At 37.1% G+C, this 21636-nt stretch overlaps 1 protein-coding gene across 4 annotated transcripts in view; it reads left to right on the forward strand.

The window, feature by feature from the left end:
* The window catches only part of ppp2r2d (protein phosphatase 2, regulatory subunit B, delta), a 50836-nt gene that overhangs the window by 20550 nt on the left and 8650 nt on the right, over positions 1 to 21636 (forward strand). For 2 of the 4 annotated variants that reach the window (XM_052027336.1, XM_052027339.1), the window contains exons 1-6: positions 4790 to 4994; positions 9516 to 9613; positions 13896 to 14061; positions 17628 to 17740; positions 18991 to 19168; positions 20104 to 20268. In XM_052027336.1, the coding sequence (XP_051883296.1) occupies positions 4904 to 4994; positions 9516 to 9613; positions 13896 to 14061; positions 17628 to 17740; positions 18991 to 19168; positions 20104 to 20268 (811 nt within the window). In that variant the 5' untranslated portion in view covers positions 4790 to 4903. Of the gene's footprint in view, positions 1 to 4789; positions 4995 to 9515; positions 9614 to 13895; positions 14062 to 17627; positions 17741 to 18990; positions 19169 to 20103; positions 20269 to 21636 lie in introns of those variants that run through there. The other 2 variants (XM_052027337.1, XM_052027338.1) reach the window with 1 other exon arrangement.

Here is a 21636-nt window from a genome sequence, read left to right on the forward strand (position 1 = left end):
TTATTAATATCCCAACCCACTTTTCACTTTTTTACATGTTACAAATTAGTATAAATTTTCCTAGGGAACCTAGTGAGATTAAAGGAAGTAGGAAATATACAAGTGCTCTGGACTCCAGCTCTGGTCACAAACCTACCCACATTTCTGATCCCTAATATTCCAGACCACAAGCCAAGTTCTGCCCATAGCCTGCTTACAGTCCAGACCTCAGCCCAGGCTGTACAACCCTCTTCAACTCCCATTCCAAACTAACAAATGAGCCTGACACCAAATCATCAGGATTTCCAAACAATCTGATGCTGGGATATCAGAATTTTACTGTAACATTAATGTTTCAGGTGGATTTTTCATGGTGCTTGTCATTAGGCTGTTAAAGTAATTTGTTTGACAGTGAATCTGTACAGGTAAATCAAAAAGATGAACATTGCATAAACATGGGTGGCTGAACAGTGAGGCGACTGGAAGTCTTTGCATATAGGATGGTCATTTTGAGAGAAGGAGCAGTAAGGATTATACAGCACAAAATGTGCAAGGAAAATAATAGTTTGAGCTGGTGGGTAATTAGGATAAAATGCTGTCGTCTCTGACAAATTGTCATCAACAATTGGAGGACAGGGCAATCTGATTGATAGAATTAATCATTCTTCCATTGCATTTCACCTGGTGATTTTTCACAGTTAAATATCATGTAATTTTGGTCAACAAATCTAGCTATTTAATTGTGATTGTTGAATCTGCATATACTTCAACACTGGCACCAAATGGGTAACAAAAATTATATTCCTTTTTAAGTGAGTCATAAGAATTTTTGGATTTCTGATGCTTTATGTATTTTTTTTAAATCTTGAATGTATGTTGAGATTCACTCCTAATCCAATTGAATGTCAATAAAGGCTTGAAGGGCTGACTCCTTTCTACCACTACCACCCCCCCCCCCCCCCCCAAAAAAAAAGTTAAACAGACTTTTGAGATATCTGAATCAGGTTTATTATCACTCTTACATGATGTGAAAAACTGCAGCAGTACAGTGCAAAGACATAAAGAAACTACAAATTACAAAATAAATAAATTCTTCCTTTTTTTGCACTATGGGGTACTGTTCATGGACCATTCAGAAATCTGATGACCAAGGGGAAGAAGCTGCTCCTGAATCATTGAGTGTGGGTCTTCAGGCTCCTGTACCTCCTCCCTGACAATAGTAATGAGAAGAAGGCATGTTCTGGATGGTGAGGGTCCTTAATGATGATGCTGCTTCTTTGAAGATATTCTCAATGGTGGGGAGGGCTGTGCCCATGATGGAGCTGGCTGAGTCTACAACCCTCTGCAACCTCTCGCAATCCTGTGCATTGGAGCCTCCGTACCAGGCTGTGATGTAACCAGTCAGAATGTGCTCCACCATAGATCTATAAAAATTTACAAGTGTCTTTGGTGGCATACCAAATCTCCTCAAACTCGTAATGAAGTAGATTCTCATAATTGCTTCACTTCTATCAAAAGCAACCCACATTTTTCCAATTATTTTCAATTTTATTTCTTATACACATTTTCTTCAATTTTCATCCTTTTTATTTGTAACTCAAATTACTGTACAATTCTACTAATTTTTTTAATAAAGGATACACATTCTGTAGTTTCAATAATGCAAATACACTATTTTCATTCTATAATTTCAAATTTTCTTGGTAAGGCTCAGAAAGCAATTATGTACACTTTCTGTTTTTGTATTTGTTCAGTAATCCCTGCAGCTATTGATCCATAAGGTATTGGGACAGTTAAATTGGGTTTCATTTATATTTGACTTGTGTCAGTGTCTGGAAGAGTGGATAAATTGGATAAAAGAAATGAATTAAACCCGTATGTCCAAAAGAATAAGAAACAAAAAAAGAACTAGAAAGACCAAATGAGCTATGGAGTGTTTGAAAGAAAATCTTATTTCATTAATGCAGAAAAATGTGTGTGGGAAAACATTTTTTTAATAGGAATATCATTGTTAACTAATAGTAATGGAGATGGATGGAATATGTAAAGATGTGAAATTAGACACTGAAAGGGTAGGTAAAAATCATAGAAAATGCAGTTGCCTGAAATCCTAAAATAAAACAAACAAGTGTTGGAGATGCTCAGCATAACTGTATATGTCAATGGAAGGGGTTCAAATAGGCTATGAACTGAAAATAGTTAATAAATTGTATATATCCTGTTTGTCCTCACTATCAAAAATTGCCCAAAGGATCTACTTAGTTTCTTGGAACTTATCCCATGTAGTAATATTTTACATCAGAAGGTCTAACAATTTAAGTCTATGCAATAGATGATCAATAAGCAGGTTTCTGGTCTGAAAATCCTCGTCAGAGTGGAAACACCCAGCAGGCCAGTCGGCATCTGTGGAAAAAGAAAGAGTTAATGTCTTCGGAGTCCAGAAATGTTACCACACCTTGCCATCTGATTCCAGGGCAATTGGATCCACTTCTCTGTATGAGATTAGTATAGAGGGCCAAATTAAGTATGATTCAGATCATTGTTTCTTTAAACCCAGTTTCCCTTTTCCTTCTTTATTCCCATACATGCCTCTCCATGTTGGAGTGTTTTTCCCACTTTTTTTTTCAAATTCCCCACATGATATCATAGTCAAATTTCTGTCAAATCCTAAGATAATGTGAATCATCAGTGTTGGTGGAAAAAATATAAAGAAACAGTAACAGCAGAGATTCAAAATAAATTTCCCAAAATAGATGTGGTACTGGTTAGGTGGGAACAAGTTAGCTAGAGTAACCTAATCTACAGCTTCAGGAACGAATGCTAACAACCCTCTGATGTTCTGGCATCACAGTGTATATTGCATCCATTCATTGGGGTTATTGTCTCATAATATACCTTCTACAAGATCATGGTTTGGAGACATGGCTATTGAACGAATTAAATCTGTATTTTAATTGTTGAAAAAAAAATTAGAACACTGAGGGAAGTGAAGTGAGTAAACACAGCTGCTTCTGCCCAAAATAAATGTGGCCTAACATGCTATGGTGAAATTAAGTTTTAATGTTAGCCTTAAAGAAGGGTTGAATGAGAGGTTTAGGAGAAGTATTCCAGAGTTTAAGGCTTTGGTAATCATTGGAAGAATAATCAAAATACTGAAAAGGATGGAACTGAAGCTATCCCTTGATTCCTTTCTGAGAGCACTGAGGGCTGGTGGAGATGAGAGTTCAGAAGGATGAGAGCATAGGAGGATTGGAAACAAGAGACCAGAAAATGTAAATCAAGGTATTACTCAGCCAGAAACCACTGGAGGTCAACAAGCTCTTACTAAGCCAGAGTCACTGTTGGCCAGCAAGCCATGAAAATGAGGTGGGGGCTGGGGAGATGATGGAACAAACCCAGCCTAGTTTAGCATGACCTTAAGGTATGATATAACATGGAAGGTCAGTCAAGAGTGCCTTAGATTAGTCAAGTCTAGAACTAACAAGGTGTGAATGAGGGTATCAGCAGATTAATTGAGGCATTTGTAAAGTCAAATGGTATCTCAGATGGAAGGAAGTGCTCTTGGTGACAACATAGATAGGTGGTCACAGTTAATTTGGGGTCAAAAGTAATGCCAAGATTAAATTGTCTGGTACAGATCATGCAGTTATCAGGAGCAGGGTGCCATCAGGAACTGGAGGGTGGTTTGTGGCAGAAATGGAAGACAGTAGATTTGGTCTTACTATAATTTAGGTGGAGGAGATTTCTTAAGTACTCAGTGTTGGACCACCAGTTTAAACACCTTTAATGGGGTCAAGAGAGGTGATGGTAAGATAGTTTTCATGTAGGAAACTAATGGGATGATAACCTTGAAGGTTAGCATATTACATGAGAAATAGCAGGGTTCAGGAATAGATCTTGGGCAGATGTTCAACTGTGACAGTCTTTGTAGCCTTTCTAACCATGATTAATTGTACATATTCACTGCTAAGCACAATGTTTCATTTATTGACACACCTGTGATATTGAGCATGCTTAGATCTATACACCCTCTTAATGAAAAAAATGGATGGTGTTTCTAAAAATGCACCAGAAATATTTGTGTAGGAGTGGGAAAGTAGCCTTTACTGGTGAAGTGCTAGTAATAGCTGAAAATTAGAATAAAATTGTTGGTTTTGTATATGGATGTAAATTTTGCAGATTTAAAAAGCAAATACGGCAAAAAGCACTGTACTAAGTATCTTTTAAACAGTAAAATTCAGATTATTTGACATTTTGTCTGTTCATTTGTAAAATGAACTTGTCAAATCATCGCATTTGGCTGTGGGATAATTTAATGAACATGTGACTTCAGCTGCTTGACATTTCCACAGCGAATATGCTGCAGTATTCAAGAAAGAGATGGAAATGGATAATGCTTAGTTTCACTTGATTGGCTGCTTTATTGATTGTAACAGTAGATTCCACACTGTCATGCTGCTGATTTGAACTGTAAAACCAGTGTTGCATTGTAAATCATTAGCTTACCAGAAGCAAAGATTTTAAATATATTTCAGATTATTATTAAATTGATTTGTTACTCGATACAGAATTTTGTTTAACTTCAAAAAGAGAATCAAAAACAGTATGCTATGGTGGCAGTTGCATTGATTTTGGATTTAAATTGTTGGCAATGAACTGGACAGCTCTGTTTAGTGCAATGGCCCCTGTCTTAGCAGCATCTTGGGAATAGCGTATGGGGCCTGCACTGTAATGCTGTAAATGCAGAGTCCACCCTTCTCATGCCTGTTCTTTCTGATCTAAAACATTTACCTGTTCTATGCAATGCAGGCATCTAGAAAATCTATAGTAAGAGAAAATCTTATTAGAGACGAGGGTATTCACCCAATTGGACTGTGGAGGTGTCAAATGAGGAAGTTAAAGCTGCATTTGCATACTGCAGAAGATGAAATGCTTTCCTTGCAATTTCTCTCAAGTGTTTAAGACTTCTACCTCTGGTACTAATTCACTGATGTCAACATCATCCTTTGATCAAGGTACGGAATATAAACCAAGGATCTTAAATATTCACAATTTACTGTTAAGATTTTTGTTGCTAACCTTCACTCCCATGGGTTCTGCAGTAAGCTGCTTTTCTGCATTCATGTTTTGAAATAGTTGCACCTTAAAGGGAAATTTTGTAGAAAATCTCATTCAGATGGATTTTTTAAACCAATCTCCTAATAGATTTTGCTTTCTATGCTTAATATTTTTATTTAAGGATTTCAGTTTTCTTTGAGTTGCATGAGTCTGCCTCTTCTATATATGCAATAGTACAATGTCAAAAAGGTGCTATTATTTGTCAAACATTTTTTAATCTTGCACCGATTTCTTTAGTAATGCATGAAATTTTCTTTTGTAATATTGGCACATACTATACACAAATGAACAATTTGAGATTTATTAACTTCAATTTTTTTAGTGTGGTGAATAATTTATAATTATTCCATGTGCAGAGACTTGATTGATTGCCTTGTAAGTTTGGTAGTTTATTCTGATTGCTGAAAGCTGCAGTTTTTTAACCTTGTTTCAGTCAGTTTCCAGGAATGCATACTACAAACAAGTAACATTGCCAGTTGGAGATTTAAAATATACCAGCAATGTATATGTGAATAAAATAGTATAGTCATGCTTTTGCATTGCCCATTACACTCTTTAGTGTATTAAAATGTATTATTGAAAGTGAGTACAGGTGTCTTCATTTATTGTGTTTGTTGAAAGTGTTCAAAAGGAATTGGGAAAAAATATCTAACAATGTTAAAAATTGGTGGGTCTCCCCACTACCATAGTTTCTTAATAGTTCTTTATATATTTCAAAATTACATGAAAGTCATGGTGCTGAAATACACAGTAGATTCTACTTAACCACCAAGTTCTGAACAAGTTTGCGGAAGATTGTTAAATTTCACATTTATAGGGATGCTCATTGCTGAAGGAGGGTGAATATTTTGATAAAAGTTGTAGTAATAGTAAAGTGCAGCCTAGCAAGTCTTTGAGTGCATTGAGAAGAATGGGACATGGATTGCTCATGTTATTCACAAATTTTAAACACATCTTTCCACAGTTAAGCTGGTTTTGCCCCTCGGGGCAGTGATGAGGGCTGCACATGTACCTTTCAAGCCAATGGGATTTATCAGTTCAGTTATTTAATGACTTGCACTTTCTATTGAAATTTCGTCTGCCCGAAACGCTGCCCTGTTTCTCTGTCCATAAATGCTGCCTGACCAGCTGATCATTTCCCACAATGTCTATTTTTTTTTGTCAAATATCCAGCATTCTTCAGGATTTAACTTTTTGTAGACATGCACAAGATTTGTTTTACTTGGCTGTCAGTTACTCTGTAATATTATAAAACCTGTATTATTGCTTTAAAACTACCATAGTCCAGGAATCTGTATTGTGATGTTAATAACATTGAATGTCAAGGCTAAATGGTTAGAATCTGTCTCGTTAGAGGTAGTCATTGACTGGGACCTTTGCGGTGAGAATATTGCTATTTATAAGCCCATGCTTGAGTGCTGTCTATATCTTGCTGCATTTTACATGGGCTGCCTCATTTGCTGAGGAGTTGTGAATAGAGTTCAACATTGCATAGTCATCAGCAAAACCCCACTTCTGACCTTATGGAATGAAGATTATTGTTGAAGCAGCTGTGTCTAGCACATTGCACTGAGGAACTTCTGCAGTGATGACTTGGAGCTGGATCTTCAACAACCACAACCATCTTCAAGGTGCAAGATATGACTTCAAATACTGGAGTGTTTTCTCTCTGATGCCCATTTATTTCAGTTTTACCAGGACAATTTGATGCCACACTTGTTTAAATGATATCTTGCTGTCAAGGGCAGTCTTTCTCATCTTTGGTCCATGTTTGGTCCAAGGCTGTGATGAGGTCTGGAGCTGAGCTGCCCCAGCGAACCCTAAACTAGATAATATTGTGTAGGTTATTGGTGAGTTAGTATTACTTGATAGCACTCCGTCACTTTGATTGTTGAGAGTAGATTGCTTGAGTAATAATTAGCCAGGTTGGATTTGTCCTGCTTTTTATGGATGGGACATACCTAGCCAATTTGTGACATTGTTGGATAGATTCCTCTATTGTAATTATGTTAGAATAGCTTGACTCAAAGTGCAGCTAGTTCTGGAGCAGGTCTTTAGGACTACAACTGGGGTGTTGTCTGGTCTCAGCTTTTGCTGTTTCAAGTACTTTCAGCTGTTTCTTGATATCACATGGAATGAATAGAGTCAGCTAGAGACTGGCTTCTACGATGGTGGAGTTCTTTGGAGGAAATTAAGATAGATCAGCTATTCAACATTTCTGGCTGAAGATAGTTGTGAAAGCTTCAGCTTTTTCTTTTACACTTACACATTGGGCCCCTCCATTGTTGACAGTGAGTCTCCTTCTCCTGTGAATTGCCCAGACCATTCACTAATTTGTGTGATAGTACTACAGAGTTTCAATCTAATCTATTGGATGTGAGTTTGCTCAGCTCTGTCTGTTGTTCGCTGTTTGGCACACATGTAGCCTGTATTGCAGTTTCACTAGGCTGACACCTCATCACTTTTAGGTATGCCTGGTGCTGCTCCTGACATGGCCTTCCACACTCTCTAGGTTTAAGGTGTGAAGGGAGAGATTTAATAGGAAACTGAGGGGCAACTTTTTTCACCCGGGGGTGGTCTGTATGTGGAATTAGCTGCCAGGGGAAGTGGTTAAGATAGGTACATTAACAACATTTAAAGGACACTTGAACAAGTACATGGATGGGAAAGGTATAGAGGGACATGGGCCAAATGCAGGCAAATTGGACTAGTTTAGACGGGCATCTTGGTCGGCATGGACCAGTTAGACTGAATGGCATGTTTCTGTGCTGTATGACTCTCATCAAACCAGTTTTCTGATAGAGAAGCCAAGAATCTCTTCACAAGTGCTAATTATGATAGACTTCAGGACAGTCCAGGGGCTAGGAGCGATTTGTAGTTCCTGTGGGTTGGGAATCAGCAGATTATATGTGAGGTGCTAGCTGAGTAAAGCTTTCTTTGTGAGGTCCTTGAGGTCATTGTTTTACATGCGACACTGTTGCTATTGTTGTTTTGGTAAGTGTTATTATCTTGTTTACTTTTTATTTGTGAATCCAGCCTTTAGAAGGCTGAAGTATGTAACTAAAGTATATTTAGCCTTTTCTGTTTTCTGCTTCAGCTCAATCATGACAATTTGAATTCTGGAGCATAATTGCTAAATTGTTTTGTTTTCAACTTGTATAACCTAAATATTTACAAGAGGAGGGAGAATTACCAAAGGGTTAGGAGTAAGATTTCCCTTGAAAACATTATTCACATAAAGCCACTCTGACTAATGAGGTTAAATTCAAAGTATAATCATTGCAGACTAGGGTGCCATGCAATTGTTTCATCATTTAATTGTTTCATTTAAAACCCTAGGCAAATTTAATATTATTCAGAATTGGAAAAATGAGTCACTTGCAGGGTGTTGTTAGTTTACTGAGGGTGGTGAGGAGGTGTAGCGCTGCTTGGTAGTGGGACATGTTGTGGTTCAAAAGAATAATATTTTATTATTTTCTTCACTCTCTTTAAACTCCAAGAACTTAGTACCTTCTGAAATTTATTTCAAGAGGACTATTTGATTTTGTTTAAACATATTTTCAATCTTTTAAAAAATCAATGCTTAAAGATTGCTAGAACTAAAATGTATTCTTAGTTTGAACCTACAGAATTAAATCAGCATTGTTTTACACCATTTGAAATGGCTCTGAAGGTTTCAGATGCTAATAAATTAATGGCCAGTAGTTCAAATCCAGAAATAATTCAACACACACAGAGCTGATTTCAAGATTTTCCACAGAGCTGTTTTTTTTTTCTTGTCTTTGATTTAGCTTGATCACAAATTGTTTGTAAATAAGGAATTTATTTTTGAATTGTGATACCAGCACTGGAGATCCTGGATTAGAAAATTTACAGTAGAGAGGAAGACTGCTTGTCCGTGCTGAATGCTGCTGACAGACGTCCACTTGTAAGTTCTGTGAGATGGGGAACTGAGAAGAATGGTTCATTTTAGGGTGCACTCATATTCTGTTGAATGAGACAGCAGGATAAGCACTCAGGGCCTTGTTTCTTGTGAATCCCTTTTATGTTGGTATCTGTCTATCATTAATTGTTCATTTTACTATCAGATGCTTTTTAAGACCAGGACAGTCCAGAATCAAAGTCATATGATTAGCTTTTGTAGTCACTGTTATAGTAAAGGGGAATACAGTAGTCAATCTGAACAAAGCAGGATCTTAAAACAGCAATGAGATCGATATCAATTAACTTGATTTCTTTTTTGAGAAGTTTGTGGGATAAATATATGTATTTCAAAGCTGAAATGTCTTTGGTGGAACATAATTACTTGTATTGGAATCTATTCATTTGATATGTTTACGCTCAAAATCGCAAAAATAAATTTCCAGACTAAAGGAGGTATTTTCAGTACTAATTGTTTTTATATTCTCCATTTACAGCGGATATTATTTCTACTGTTGAATTCAACTACTCTGGAGACCTACTAGCAACTGGGGATAAAGGCGGCAGAGTTGTTATTTTTCAACGAGAGCAAGAGGTTAGTAATGAATTTGAATTCAGTAGCACAAAGAATTTAATCTTCTACTCTTGCCAAGTATTTATTTCCTCAACAATTCCATACATATAATAACAACTAGGCGGAAAGAAATGGTAATGCTGCCATTTAAAAACTCCCATTGGTGCAGTGGTAATGCTTTTCATAGACTGATGTAACATTTTTCTGAGCAAAGTAAAAGTTTGTGTTAAACCCAAACCATGACTTACCACATTTGAGTGCTGAACTTCATTCATCTTCGCAGATACCTCTGAGTAATATGACATTTGACTGGGTACCTGCACATATTTTGACTAACTGTCGTAAATTTGCATATTTGACCTTTCCTTTCAATTTTCTTAACAGAGTAATCCTTCTAAAGTGGGTTGCTTTATTTCTCATTGACCTGTATTTTGTGGTCAATGATAAAACAATGTTCCTTGGTTCTGACTTTGAAGAGCTCTGCCCATAAAGATGTAGCAATTTGAGTGGCAATCCCCTGCATTCAGCAACAGCCACATCAGCAAGCTGGCGAAGAGGGCAATCATGTTGAAGAATTCTCAGTCAGAAAACCAGAGAGTAAAAGTTAGAATTTATAACAAATATTTTAATCATTTTACAGAATGCAAAATAAAGATTTGAATACTTCTCTGAGGTAAAGGTAGAAGCTGAATTATCAGAATCAGATTTATTATCACTGACTTACATGACGTGAAATTTGTTTTTTTGAGGCAGCAGTACAGTGCGAGGACATCAAAGTTACTATAAATTACAAAATAAGTAGTGCAAAAGAAAGGAATAACAAAGAAGCTGTTCCTAAATCGTTGAGTGTGGGTCTTCAGGCTCCTGTAAACTTTAAAAAAAAACAACTGCTATTACTACTGCAGTATAACTTTTTTTAAAAAAATTCAGAATATTTTATGCTGTGAATATTTCATAAATCCATGAGGATTTTGTCAGTTTACTGATTTCTGAAAATTAATCTAGATAAAACAATGCATTGGGTAGAGGGGAAACTTCTACGTTTCTGTATTTAACTCCATATGTGAGTTTTCAGAAGCTATTACAATTTTATCAGAGTAATGAGTGTACGCTGATAGTTTTGCTATCATTACAGTGGCAAGATCTAAGCCATTATTTGCTCTGTCTTTCATTTCTGTATCATCTGGTCTGGCAACTTTGCTGGTGTAACCTGTTTAAAATGGCATTGAAGGATCTTGTGGCTGGCTAGGCATTGCTGTAATTAAAGCTTCAATGGGAATTGGGAATAGTTCAATATCGGGGTGGTAAGACCAACATTTTCAGGTAATGAAGCCCAGAAACTAAAATGTAACAATCTTGAAGCAGAGATGGAGTGAAAGGAGAGAGGTTAAGATTAGTTGAAGGCTTAATGCCAGTGAAATGCCATTTTTTTTCACTTTTCAGTTTATTGAAATGGAAATTCTAAATTACAAAAAGTAATGTAGGATTGCACAGATGTGTTTTGTGTAGGCTTTTGTCAACTTTATTTATCTTCGTTTTAGCTTAAGTTTAAAATATGCTTTATTTTATTACATGTAAATTTTATGATAAACTGAAGATGTATTAAACACAAGACTCTGTAACTGTACGGCCTCCTGTGCAATTTAGAACATAGAAAACCTACAGCACAGTTCAGGCCCTTCGGCCCACAAAGCTGTGCCGAACATGTCCCTACCTTAGAGATTACTAGGCTTACCCATAGCCCTCTATTTTTCTCAGCTCCGTGTACCTATCCAAAAGTCTCTTAAAAGACCCCATTGTATCCATCTCCACCACCGTTGCCGGCAGCCCATTCCATGCACTCACCACTCTCTGAGTAAAAAAAAAACTTACCCCGACATCTCCTCTGTACCTACTCCCCAGCACCTTAAACCTATGTCCTCTTGTGGCAACCATTTCAGCCCTGAGAAAAAGCCTCTGACTATCTACACAATCAATGCCTGTCATCATCTTATACACCTCTATCAGGTCCCCCCTCATCCTCCATCGCTTCAAGGAGAAAAGGCCGAGTTCGCTCAACCTGTTTTCATAAGGCATGCTCCCCAATCCAGGCAGCATCCTTGTAAATCTCCTCTGCACCCTTTCTATGGCTTCCACATCCTTCCTGTAGTGAGGCGACCAGAAATGAGCACAATACTCCAAGTGGGATCTGACTAGGGTCCTATATAGCTGCAACATTACCTCTCGGCTCCTAAATTCAATTCCACGATTGATGAAGGACAATATACCATATGCCTTCTTAACCACATAATCAACCTGTGCAGCTGCTTTGAGCATCCTATGGACTCGGACCCCAATATCCCTCTGATCCTCCACACTGCCAAGAGTCCTACCATTAATACTATACTCTGCCATCATATTTGACCTACCAAAATGAACCACTTCACACTTATCTGGGTTGAACTCCATCTGCCACTTCTCAGCCCAGTTTTGCATCCTATCTATGTCCCGCTGTAACCTCTGACAGCCCTCCATACTATCCACAACACCTCCAACCTTTGTGTCATCCGCAAACTTACTAACCCATCCCTCCACTTCCTCATCCAGGTCGTTTATAAAATCACAAAGAGCAAGGGTCCCAGAACAGATCCCTGAGGTACACCTCTGATCACCGACCTCCATGCAGAATATGACCCTTCAACAACCACTCTTTGCCTTCTGCAGGCCAGCCAGTTCTGGATCCACAAAGCAATGGATCCCATGCCTCCCTACTTTCTCAATATGCCTTGCATGGGGTACCTTATCAAATGCCTTCCTGAAATCCATATACACTACATCTACTGCTCTCCCTTCATTGATGTGTTTAGTCACATCCTCAAAAATAATTCAATCAGGTGCGTAAGGCAGGATCTGCCCTTGACAAAGCCATGCTGACTATTCCTAATCATATTATACCTCTCCAAATGTTCATAAATCCTGCCTCTCAGGATCTTCTCCATCAGTTTACCAACCACTGAAGTAAGACTCACTGGTCTATAATTCCCTGGGCTACCTCTGCTCACTTTCTTGAATAAGGGAACAACATCCGCAATCCTCCGGAACCTCTCCCGTCTCTATTGATGATGCAAAGATCATCGTCAGAGGCTCTGCAATCTCTTCCCTTGCCTCCCACAGTAGCCTGGGGTACATCTCATCGGGTCCCAGCGACTTATCCAACTTGATGCTTTGCAGAAGTTCCAGCACCTCCTCTTTCTTAATATCTACATGCTCAAGCTTTTCAGCCTGCTGCAAGTCCTCACTACAAGCACCAAGATCTTTTACTGTAGTGAATACTGATGCAAAGTATTCATTAAGTACTTCTGCTATTTCTTCCGGATCCATACACACTTTCCCTCTGTTGCACTTGATAGGTCCTATTCTTTCGCGTCTTATCCTCCTGCTCTTCACATACTTGTAGAACGCCTTGAGGTTTTCCTTAATCCTGCCCGCCAAGGCCTTCACATGTCCCCTTCTGGCTCTCCTAATTTCCTCCTTAAGCTCCTTCCTGTTAGCCTTATACTCTTCCAGATCTCTAACATTACTTAGCTCTCTGAACCATTGAAGCTTTTCCTTTCCTTTTGGCTAGATTTATTACAGCCTTTGTTCACCACGGTTCCTGTATCCTATCGTAACCTCCCCGTCTCATTGGAACATGCCTATGCAGAACTCCACACAAATATCCCCTGAATATTTGCCACATTTCTTCTGTACTTTTCCCTGAGAACATCTGTTCCCAATTTAAGCTTCCAATTTCCTGCCTGAGAGTCTCATAATTCCCTTTACTCCAAGTAAACACCTTTCTAATCTGTCTGTTCCTATCTCTCTCCAATGCTGTTGTAAAGGAGATAGAATTATGATCACTATCTCCAAAATGCTCTCCCACTGAGAAATCTGACACCTGACCAGGTTCATTTCCCAATATCTAATCAAGCACAGCCTCTCCTCTTATAGGCTTATCTACATATTGTGTCAAGAATCCTTCCTGAACACACTTAACAAACTCCACCCCATCTAAACCCTTTGCTGTATGGAGATGCCAATCGATATTTGGGAAATTAAAATCTCCCATCACAACAACTTAATGACATTTAAATTGTGACATTTATTAGATGTGAAGAGTTGGGAATGAAACACAAAGAGGGAAGTGGGGAATGGGAGGAAAACAAAGGGTAGTGGATAGGGAGGTTTCTACCATTCACTATTTTGCTGTTGAAGATGCATTAAGGATGTAAATACAAGTTTTAATATATTAATGTTACAATACAACTTCCTGTTCTTTTTGCAGAGTAAAAGCAGACCTCACCATAGAGGAGAATACAATGTTTACAGTACATTTCAGAGTCATGAACCGGAGTTTGATTATTTGAAAAGTCTAGAAATTGAGGAAAAAATTAATAAAATCAGGTGGTTACCCCAACAGAATGCAGCTCATTTCTTACTGTCTACAAATGGTGAGGTTCAGATTCTCATTATCTATTTGTATCCGTCTTTATGTTGAGATTGAAAAGTGTGTTATTAAAAAAACAATTCAAAAGATGCAGTGCTTGGTGGTGATAGATGTTATGAACCGTATCCTTGATAGTTACTTGCTGAATTAACTCAGTCAATCTCATAGAGTGCCATTGGTAGTAGCATATTTAAAATACCTATTTGGCACTGGGAAAAATTCAGAGCCTGTTGTGTGTAGGAAGCTTCAGTTGCTATACTAAATATTATTAGATCCTAGGGAGCCATTGGTTGGACCAGATAAAGCTCAGCAACAATTTTTGCTGTTAATTACAATCCTGTGATCCTACCAAGAAAAATGTGTGTGAATGCCAAGTGACAATATGATCAAGACTAGATATTATGCTAATAATCCACCAGCAGTCACTCTGAATGCTCATGTGTAGAATGGTTATTTGGACAAGACGATGCTAGATTGTTAACATTTCTGGATTCTGTTCTAAACTTTCAGTTGCATAACATTTATGTTGTCTTATGCTATTGAAAATCACTTTTTTTTTCCTTGGAGTGAAACATGTTAAACATTTTCAGATCATTTTGCACCACTCCATAAATTCAGTTGGGCACTTAGGGGTTTGAATCCTGGCACAACTTCTATATTGGGCACAGGGGTGATGTTACTCCTTCAACACTCCTTTTAGAGCATTGCAGGGGACTTTGCCCAAAAATGGGTACTCCTGGGGAAAACCTTGTCTTCCCAGTGGTCTCTTAAGGTTGCCAGATTAACTTTTGATTCCTCAAGACTTCTTTCCAACACTGAAGTGATTTGTTTACATGCTTCCCTTTCCTCACCCCTCTGCTTCCCAGATCTGCTGTTTCCTAGTCCATCTCTCATTGTGCCCTCAACCGTCACCCTGCTGGTATTCAAATTTGATTTCTCCTTCCCTCCCCAATTAGGCCTGTGGTTACCAGTCATTCCAAACCTAGCTTTAAATGGACTATCAAGCAGCACAATTTTGATTTTGGAAATGTGCAGTTGAGACACAACTTTGCAGCACTTTGGAGGTGGGGAGGGGTGGCGATCAGTATCCAAAATGGCTTTCATTGCTGCTCTTGATAAACAAGCTTATGGGCATGCCAGTGCAGTCTTTATCAGCCTTTTTGATGCCAGGGACTGGCTGGCTATCTTCCTAAACTGACATGGACCTCTTTTAAGGTCCAAACCATTTTTGTCTCGTTTCACTGGATGTACAAACAATACATGGCTTCATTTCATACAAGCTTGAAACTAGAAGCAATGTATTGTTTGTACATCCAATGCAACTTCCGTCAGTCTGGCCACTACCGCTGAATGTCTGAGTGTCATTATGGCTTCTCTGTCTGTGCAAATTCCATTGCGGCAATCCCTTAAGAGTCCACAACTGATCACCTATTCCTTTAGAAATTGAAACATTTTAGTACCGATTATATGTTATGGCATTTCTTTATAGCAAAGTAAATCTTCGAGAAAGGCCCCTTCCTACCATAGTTCACAAATGATATGAACCACTGCATTATGAATACCAAACAACTCATCTAACTATATTGCAAACCAGCCTGTATGTTTTCATACCCTGAGTGAATTGGGATTCACTGTCTTCTGCAATATTGGTAATTCTTTATGAGATGGTAGCATTTGACAAAGGATTGCTGCAAATTTTCTTGGCAGTTGTATCATCAAAGATTAACCAACAGGTTTAATAGGTGAATTAAGTCTTCACCTATTGTAAATAGTGATTTCCATTTTGCAATGTGATAGGCCAGGAGATATGATGCTTTTAACATACAGGCCATCTCTGGGTAACGAACGGGTTCCGTTTTTATGGAAGTTGACTTTATACATAAGCTAGAAAATACACAAAAATCACTCAATAGGTAAGCATATCTCCACAGTATTGTAATGAATGGCAAAAAAAGTGCCTAAGACTGATGATAAAGAACAGTTACCAGAAGTGGAAAGAGAGGAAACTAGTTATGCCATTCCCAGGAATGAAAGAACATATCTACATTTGTCAGACTTTTGAATTTAATATTATGGCAGCTCATTTGTATGTAGGGATGTCCATAAGTTGGCCATTTGTAACCTGAGGACAGCCTGTAACTTCATTTACCATAATTGAAGCACGTAGTGGCTTTTATTTAGCTACCACTTCATCTTACTTCCATGGAGGAATTCCACTGGCTTTTCTTTTAGATTTGGGTGTTTGGTCTCAAGACAATTTGGAAGGTTTCGTGGCATCATTGCTCAGGATTGCACCTCACACAACATACTGAGGTTAAGGGCATTCCCCTTCCCTGCTTTGGAAAAAAAACTCACTTGTAGCTTCATATTTTATGTTCAAGGCCAAATGCTTCCTCATTTTTTTTCCAATATGTTGTCTTTTATTAATAGCTCATCACGTCTCATCTCTGTTAAGTTTCCCCAAACCTTTACTTGTTCCAAACAAATGATCTGACAATACCTGCTTTGAAAAATTCTGTATGGGCAAATTAAAATCCTTGTTTAACTTGGTGGTTTGTGCTGCTGTTAATTACAGTTGAAAGCTGTGTGCAAACATAATTTTAAATAGAAGACTCAAAGCGGAGTTGCAGTGGGTCAGAACATAAGCTCACCACGAGTTATTTGGGATTTTGTGAAATTCTGCTCCATTCAGAAAATTAAGAAGTCTGCATCATTTTTTCCTAAATTTAGATATTTTTAAAATCTCTTCTCATGTGAATCGCATGGGCCTATTAACTAATTGTCAAGAAACACTGATCCTGTGCACCCTTTTGGATACACTAGGATTTTTAGGCTAGTGTTTTTGAAGAATTGAAGGAGAAGATTTGTATGGACAGGAGCAAAACAAATTTGGTGTATATATAAAATTCCATTGTCAAGTGGGATTCATGGTGGTTCATTCTTCATATTATTTTAATGTTAATTTTGACTACGTTCAGTTATTTGAAAATGATATTTGTTGGATTAAAAAAAAAGCCAATTTGAAATATCTGAAATATGAAAATTGAAATATTTGAAATATGAAACTTGCATATTTGGGGGGAAAAAAAGAAATTGTCCAGTGCCTTTCAAGTCCTCCAGAATATCCCAAAGTGATTTAAATTGAATGAAATATTTTTAAAGTTTAGTCACTGTTAAAATATAGGGAATATTGTGGCCAAAGGCACGGAATTGCACAGAAGGCTATGATCTGATAATTATCATAGCTTTTTGTTTTAAATGATTTCTGAGTGAGTGCATTGTTTCATGCTCACTTGGATGTAGTTTTGTGCTGTTACTGGTGCTTAATTTCACATAAGATCTTGCAGCCAGCAAACAAGAGATTTTCAGAACCAATTCACTTTCCAAAGAAAAAGTATCATATAATAATGTTATTCTGGAGTTTTTACTGTCTTGATCGAGATTCTTACTAATCCTGAGAATCTCGCACTGAACACCACTAAGAAATTCTCAATTGATTCAAATCTAAATGCTCATGAAGTAAATAATTCCGAAGAATATAAACTTTAAGGTTTAACTTGTGACTTTCAGATAAAACTATAAAATTGTGGAAGATAAGTGAAAGAGACAAACGAGCAGAAGGTTACAATTTGAAGGAAGAAGATGGAAGATTTAGGGATCCTATCAGAATAACCACTTTACGGGTATGAGATGTTGGTATGATTGGTTTGAGAAATAATCAATTTATTTGGGTGTTGTCATTTGTGATGATCTTAGTGTGTTCACACACAGATTGTACAGAGAGATAGTTCCACTTAGTATGAAGAGCTTGCAATTACTTCTGTCACAAATATACATTGAATTACATTTGGGTTTACCACAGTTGAATTGATAGGTCAATTTAAGATAGTCATATCAAGGTTGTTCCCATCTTTAGAACTTGACCTAAATGACAAATGAAAAGAAGAATGTTTAAATGTATCATTTCCATATGCCAGAAGTCTGCTTAGACCAATTATCAAAACTGATGATCAGTATTACAGCTGGTTGAATACTGCATTTAAGTTGTGTTTTCTAAAAGAGAATGTTCTTGCTTTATGCACTAGTAACTGTTAAGATGTTCCTCAATTTAACCTGAGTTCAATTTAAATGAAACATTCTCATTACTGCTGCACAGCAGGCATAATCAGGAAAGTCAAATTAATTGAGTTCTCAAATAGAAACAGATTCAGCGTATATTTGGGTTATTACTGTAGCCTACAGTTCTGATATTAATGGGGATGTTATACAGTTATATCAATCCTCCCTCTCCCTCCCAGACTGTCACTAAATTATAATAGCAAGTTAAACAAGTTGTAGTTGCTTTGATTTGAAAAGAAATTTGGGTAGTTAATGTGAACAGCTCAACTGTTTTTAGGAATATGCAGCTAGCTTGTAGAATATTACAGAAGAAAATAAGTCTCTGTGTACATTGCATTTAGGTATTGTCCAGGTTGCTGTAATGGACCAGTAACTGGGGCTTTTATCCAAGTGGATTTTATCCAAGAATTTCATCATTTCAGATCTTGTTTTGTAGTTTGCCAATCCTAAATTGAAGTCCTGTTAACTCAAAGGAATATTTCTTTATTTGACTATAACAACAAAAAACACTAACTTTTCTTAAAGTGTGAAAATATATATGCATATGAAGTAAAAGCATTTGTCTTCAAATAAATCTAATTGAGATATCACAATATTTTATAATCAATTACTACATGGTGTTTTCTTATGGCATTTTAGAAAATTAATCTGGAATTTAGTAGTTCAATAGAAAACCCAAGGAACACAGCATAGCACTTGGGGAAACAAAAAGCTTGTAAGTTTTTGGGTGCTTTGCAGATTCCAACTTCTAAATGAGAAAATGAGTAAAAGATGTAATTTTCTGTTTGAAAATGATTTTCTTTTAACTTGACAGGTGCCTGTACTGAAACCTATGGACTTGATGGTAGAAGCAAGTCCCCGAAGAATATTTGCAAATGCACACACATATCACATTAACTCAATTTCAGTAAATAGTGACTATGAAACCTACCTTTCCTCAGATGACCTTAGAATCAACCTCTGGCATTTAGAAATTACAGATAGAAGTTTTAGTATCCTTTTTCTCAATGTTCCTATTCCAGTATATTATGATATTTGATTTAGTGCTATCTGTATCTATCAAATATTCTTTCATCCAGAACAACCATTAAGTTTTCTGAGATGAAGAAAACTAGCATCGTTTTTGTCACTGACATTTTGCAGTTCCTGATCATTGTGCTTTACATTCCTCATGTAAAGGGATACAAGGCTTTTGCTGTTTGAGGATTAGTAAATAGTGATGCCACTGCTGCTTCAATAGCAGCTTCAGTTTGAGTGTTGTCCCTTTTTAAATAGACCATTTTTGGGACAAATGAGGTCAATAAAAGTTGCTTGAAAATTTCACTGCAGATAAAACTGGCATTTTGCACTACTGTTTTCATTTATGGGAGCTGTACACTGGAGGAAAAACCATGTCAAAAAATCAGATAATGAATTTCTTGATGAGTGTTAAGGCTTTACAACAGGTCGATTTTCAACTGCACATTACTTTTGGATATGTCTAAACAGATTACTAGCCCAACATATTCATAGCACCATAAATATTCAAAAAAGTCATAGTCCAAAACTCATGTTTTTTTTAGTATTTATTTTTTTTGTAAATGGGTTTTCCCCAATAACTGTTTGAATGTTCTCATGGAGAAGATGTAAAAGCAAACCTTTTAATTTTAATAGTCTATTATGGTGGTAATGTGGTTAAAGATCAGATTCCCTTAACCAAAATAGTGAATTATTTTGTTTCCTTGTACTTTCAAACATATCTGACTATTGTGCAATTGCTTTTATAAACTGTATTAATTTTATTCTCTTCCCATCTTCCCTGTCTTTTGTTTGAAGTTTTGATGTATTTTATATTTATCATAAACTGTATTGATCTATATTTAGCATGTAAAATGTGTACATTGTTTCCATGTTTAATTATAAAGTTTTCCTTAACAAACTGCTAAAGACATTGTAGATATTAAACCTGCTAACATGGAAGAGCTGACAGAAGTTATTACAGCAGCAGAATGTCATCCTCATCAGTGCAATGTGTTTGCCTATAGTAGTAGTAAAGGGACTATAAGACTCTGCGATATGCGTGCTGGTGCCCTGTGTGACAAGCACTCAAAATGCAAGTATATACTGTTGACTTGGAAGTTGCATAAATTATGTTATTCACCTCAGTAATTTCTGAACTTGTTTTAAGTTGTAAAATCAGATTAGCTATTGCTTTTTTTTACAAATATGAAAGATTTAAGATTCTTTAGTGATTACAAAAAAAATAATTTTACAGATATTAAATGTAAGTTTAACAAAAATACTAGTAGGAATCCAAATTTTATGCCCAGAGAGAGAGAGTTAAGCAGAGGGAATTCTGCACTGCCTAAGTCTCATCTACCCTAATGTGGCCCACCACTAACTGCTGACTCTCCTTCTGATATTTGCAACCTCCCCTCTTACTTTTCTCTTTGCATATAACTGTGGTATTCTTGGTTGGAAATCTGCATTTATTTTTCTAGGATATAAGGATGATATTTTTAAGGGGATAATGATGGCTGGTTGCAATATCTACATACCTAAATGTTCTGGGTCAATAACCACATCTATCAGATGCACACAAGTGCATGCCCCATATATTGTTTGCAAAACACAGCCTATTTATTTCTGATGTGTAATATGACAGTTTTGTAAATATGTTGCGCATGTTGAGACTTTTAGAGTATGGGGTGGAGGTGCCTACATACTCTCATGGCCAGATCTCAACTTGATCATGCGCTGTAAGTTATACAACTCCCATAAGCACCTTTTTCGTGAGGATGAACACAATTATGAACATTAATTCTGACTACCTGACTTACTTAAGGAAGAAGATTGCAAATTAGTTGTTAGCAAATCTGTTAGCAGATTTGTAGCAAAGGCGACTGATTCCTGTGCCAGATCCTAGCAAAGTATTGTTACAGCCAAGTGTATTCAATTTAATATGTTATGAAGATCTCTAATCAACTCTTCAAGCTTTACTCACAGAAACCTATTCTGCAGCCGATTGCTATGGAGATATCTTTATTGTATTGCATATGGCAGATATTTGCAAGACAGGCAGGGAAACTAAGTGGTTGGGGAGGGATGGAACCCAGGGCAACCAGAAGACTCCCATGAGCATGAAATCGTAGAAGGAATGATTAAGTATGAATTTGTACAATCTGTTTGAGATCTTAAGCAGGCTTTCACTGTTGAAACTTTCAGCGATGCACCCCTTGATCTTCTATGGTCCTCTGCCTCAAACAATAATCAAAAAAGCAGCATCTCAAGTCCCACTATTTATCTTTCTTCCTTTGGATTAAACCTGAATATGAGCACAGCTGCTTATATATTGCCAAATATTTTGTGTGCGTGCATCACCGTGCCTACCTTTTCTGATCTTTGTACTCTTGAATCTAATCTTCTAACATACTCCTGTGGTTTCCATCTGTTGACGATTGCATCTTTGGTTAGAAGTGTT

The sequence above is a fragment of the Pristis pectinata genome, chromosome 12 (genome assembly GCF_009764475.1).
Source record: "Pristis pectinata isolate sPriPec2 chromosome 12, sPriPec2.1.pri, whole genome shotgun sequence".
Lineage (NCBI taxonomy): Eukaryota > Metazoa > Chordata > Chondrichthyes > Rhinopristiformes > Pristidae > Pristis > Pristis pectinata.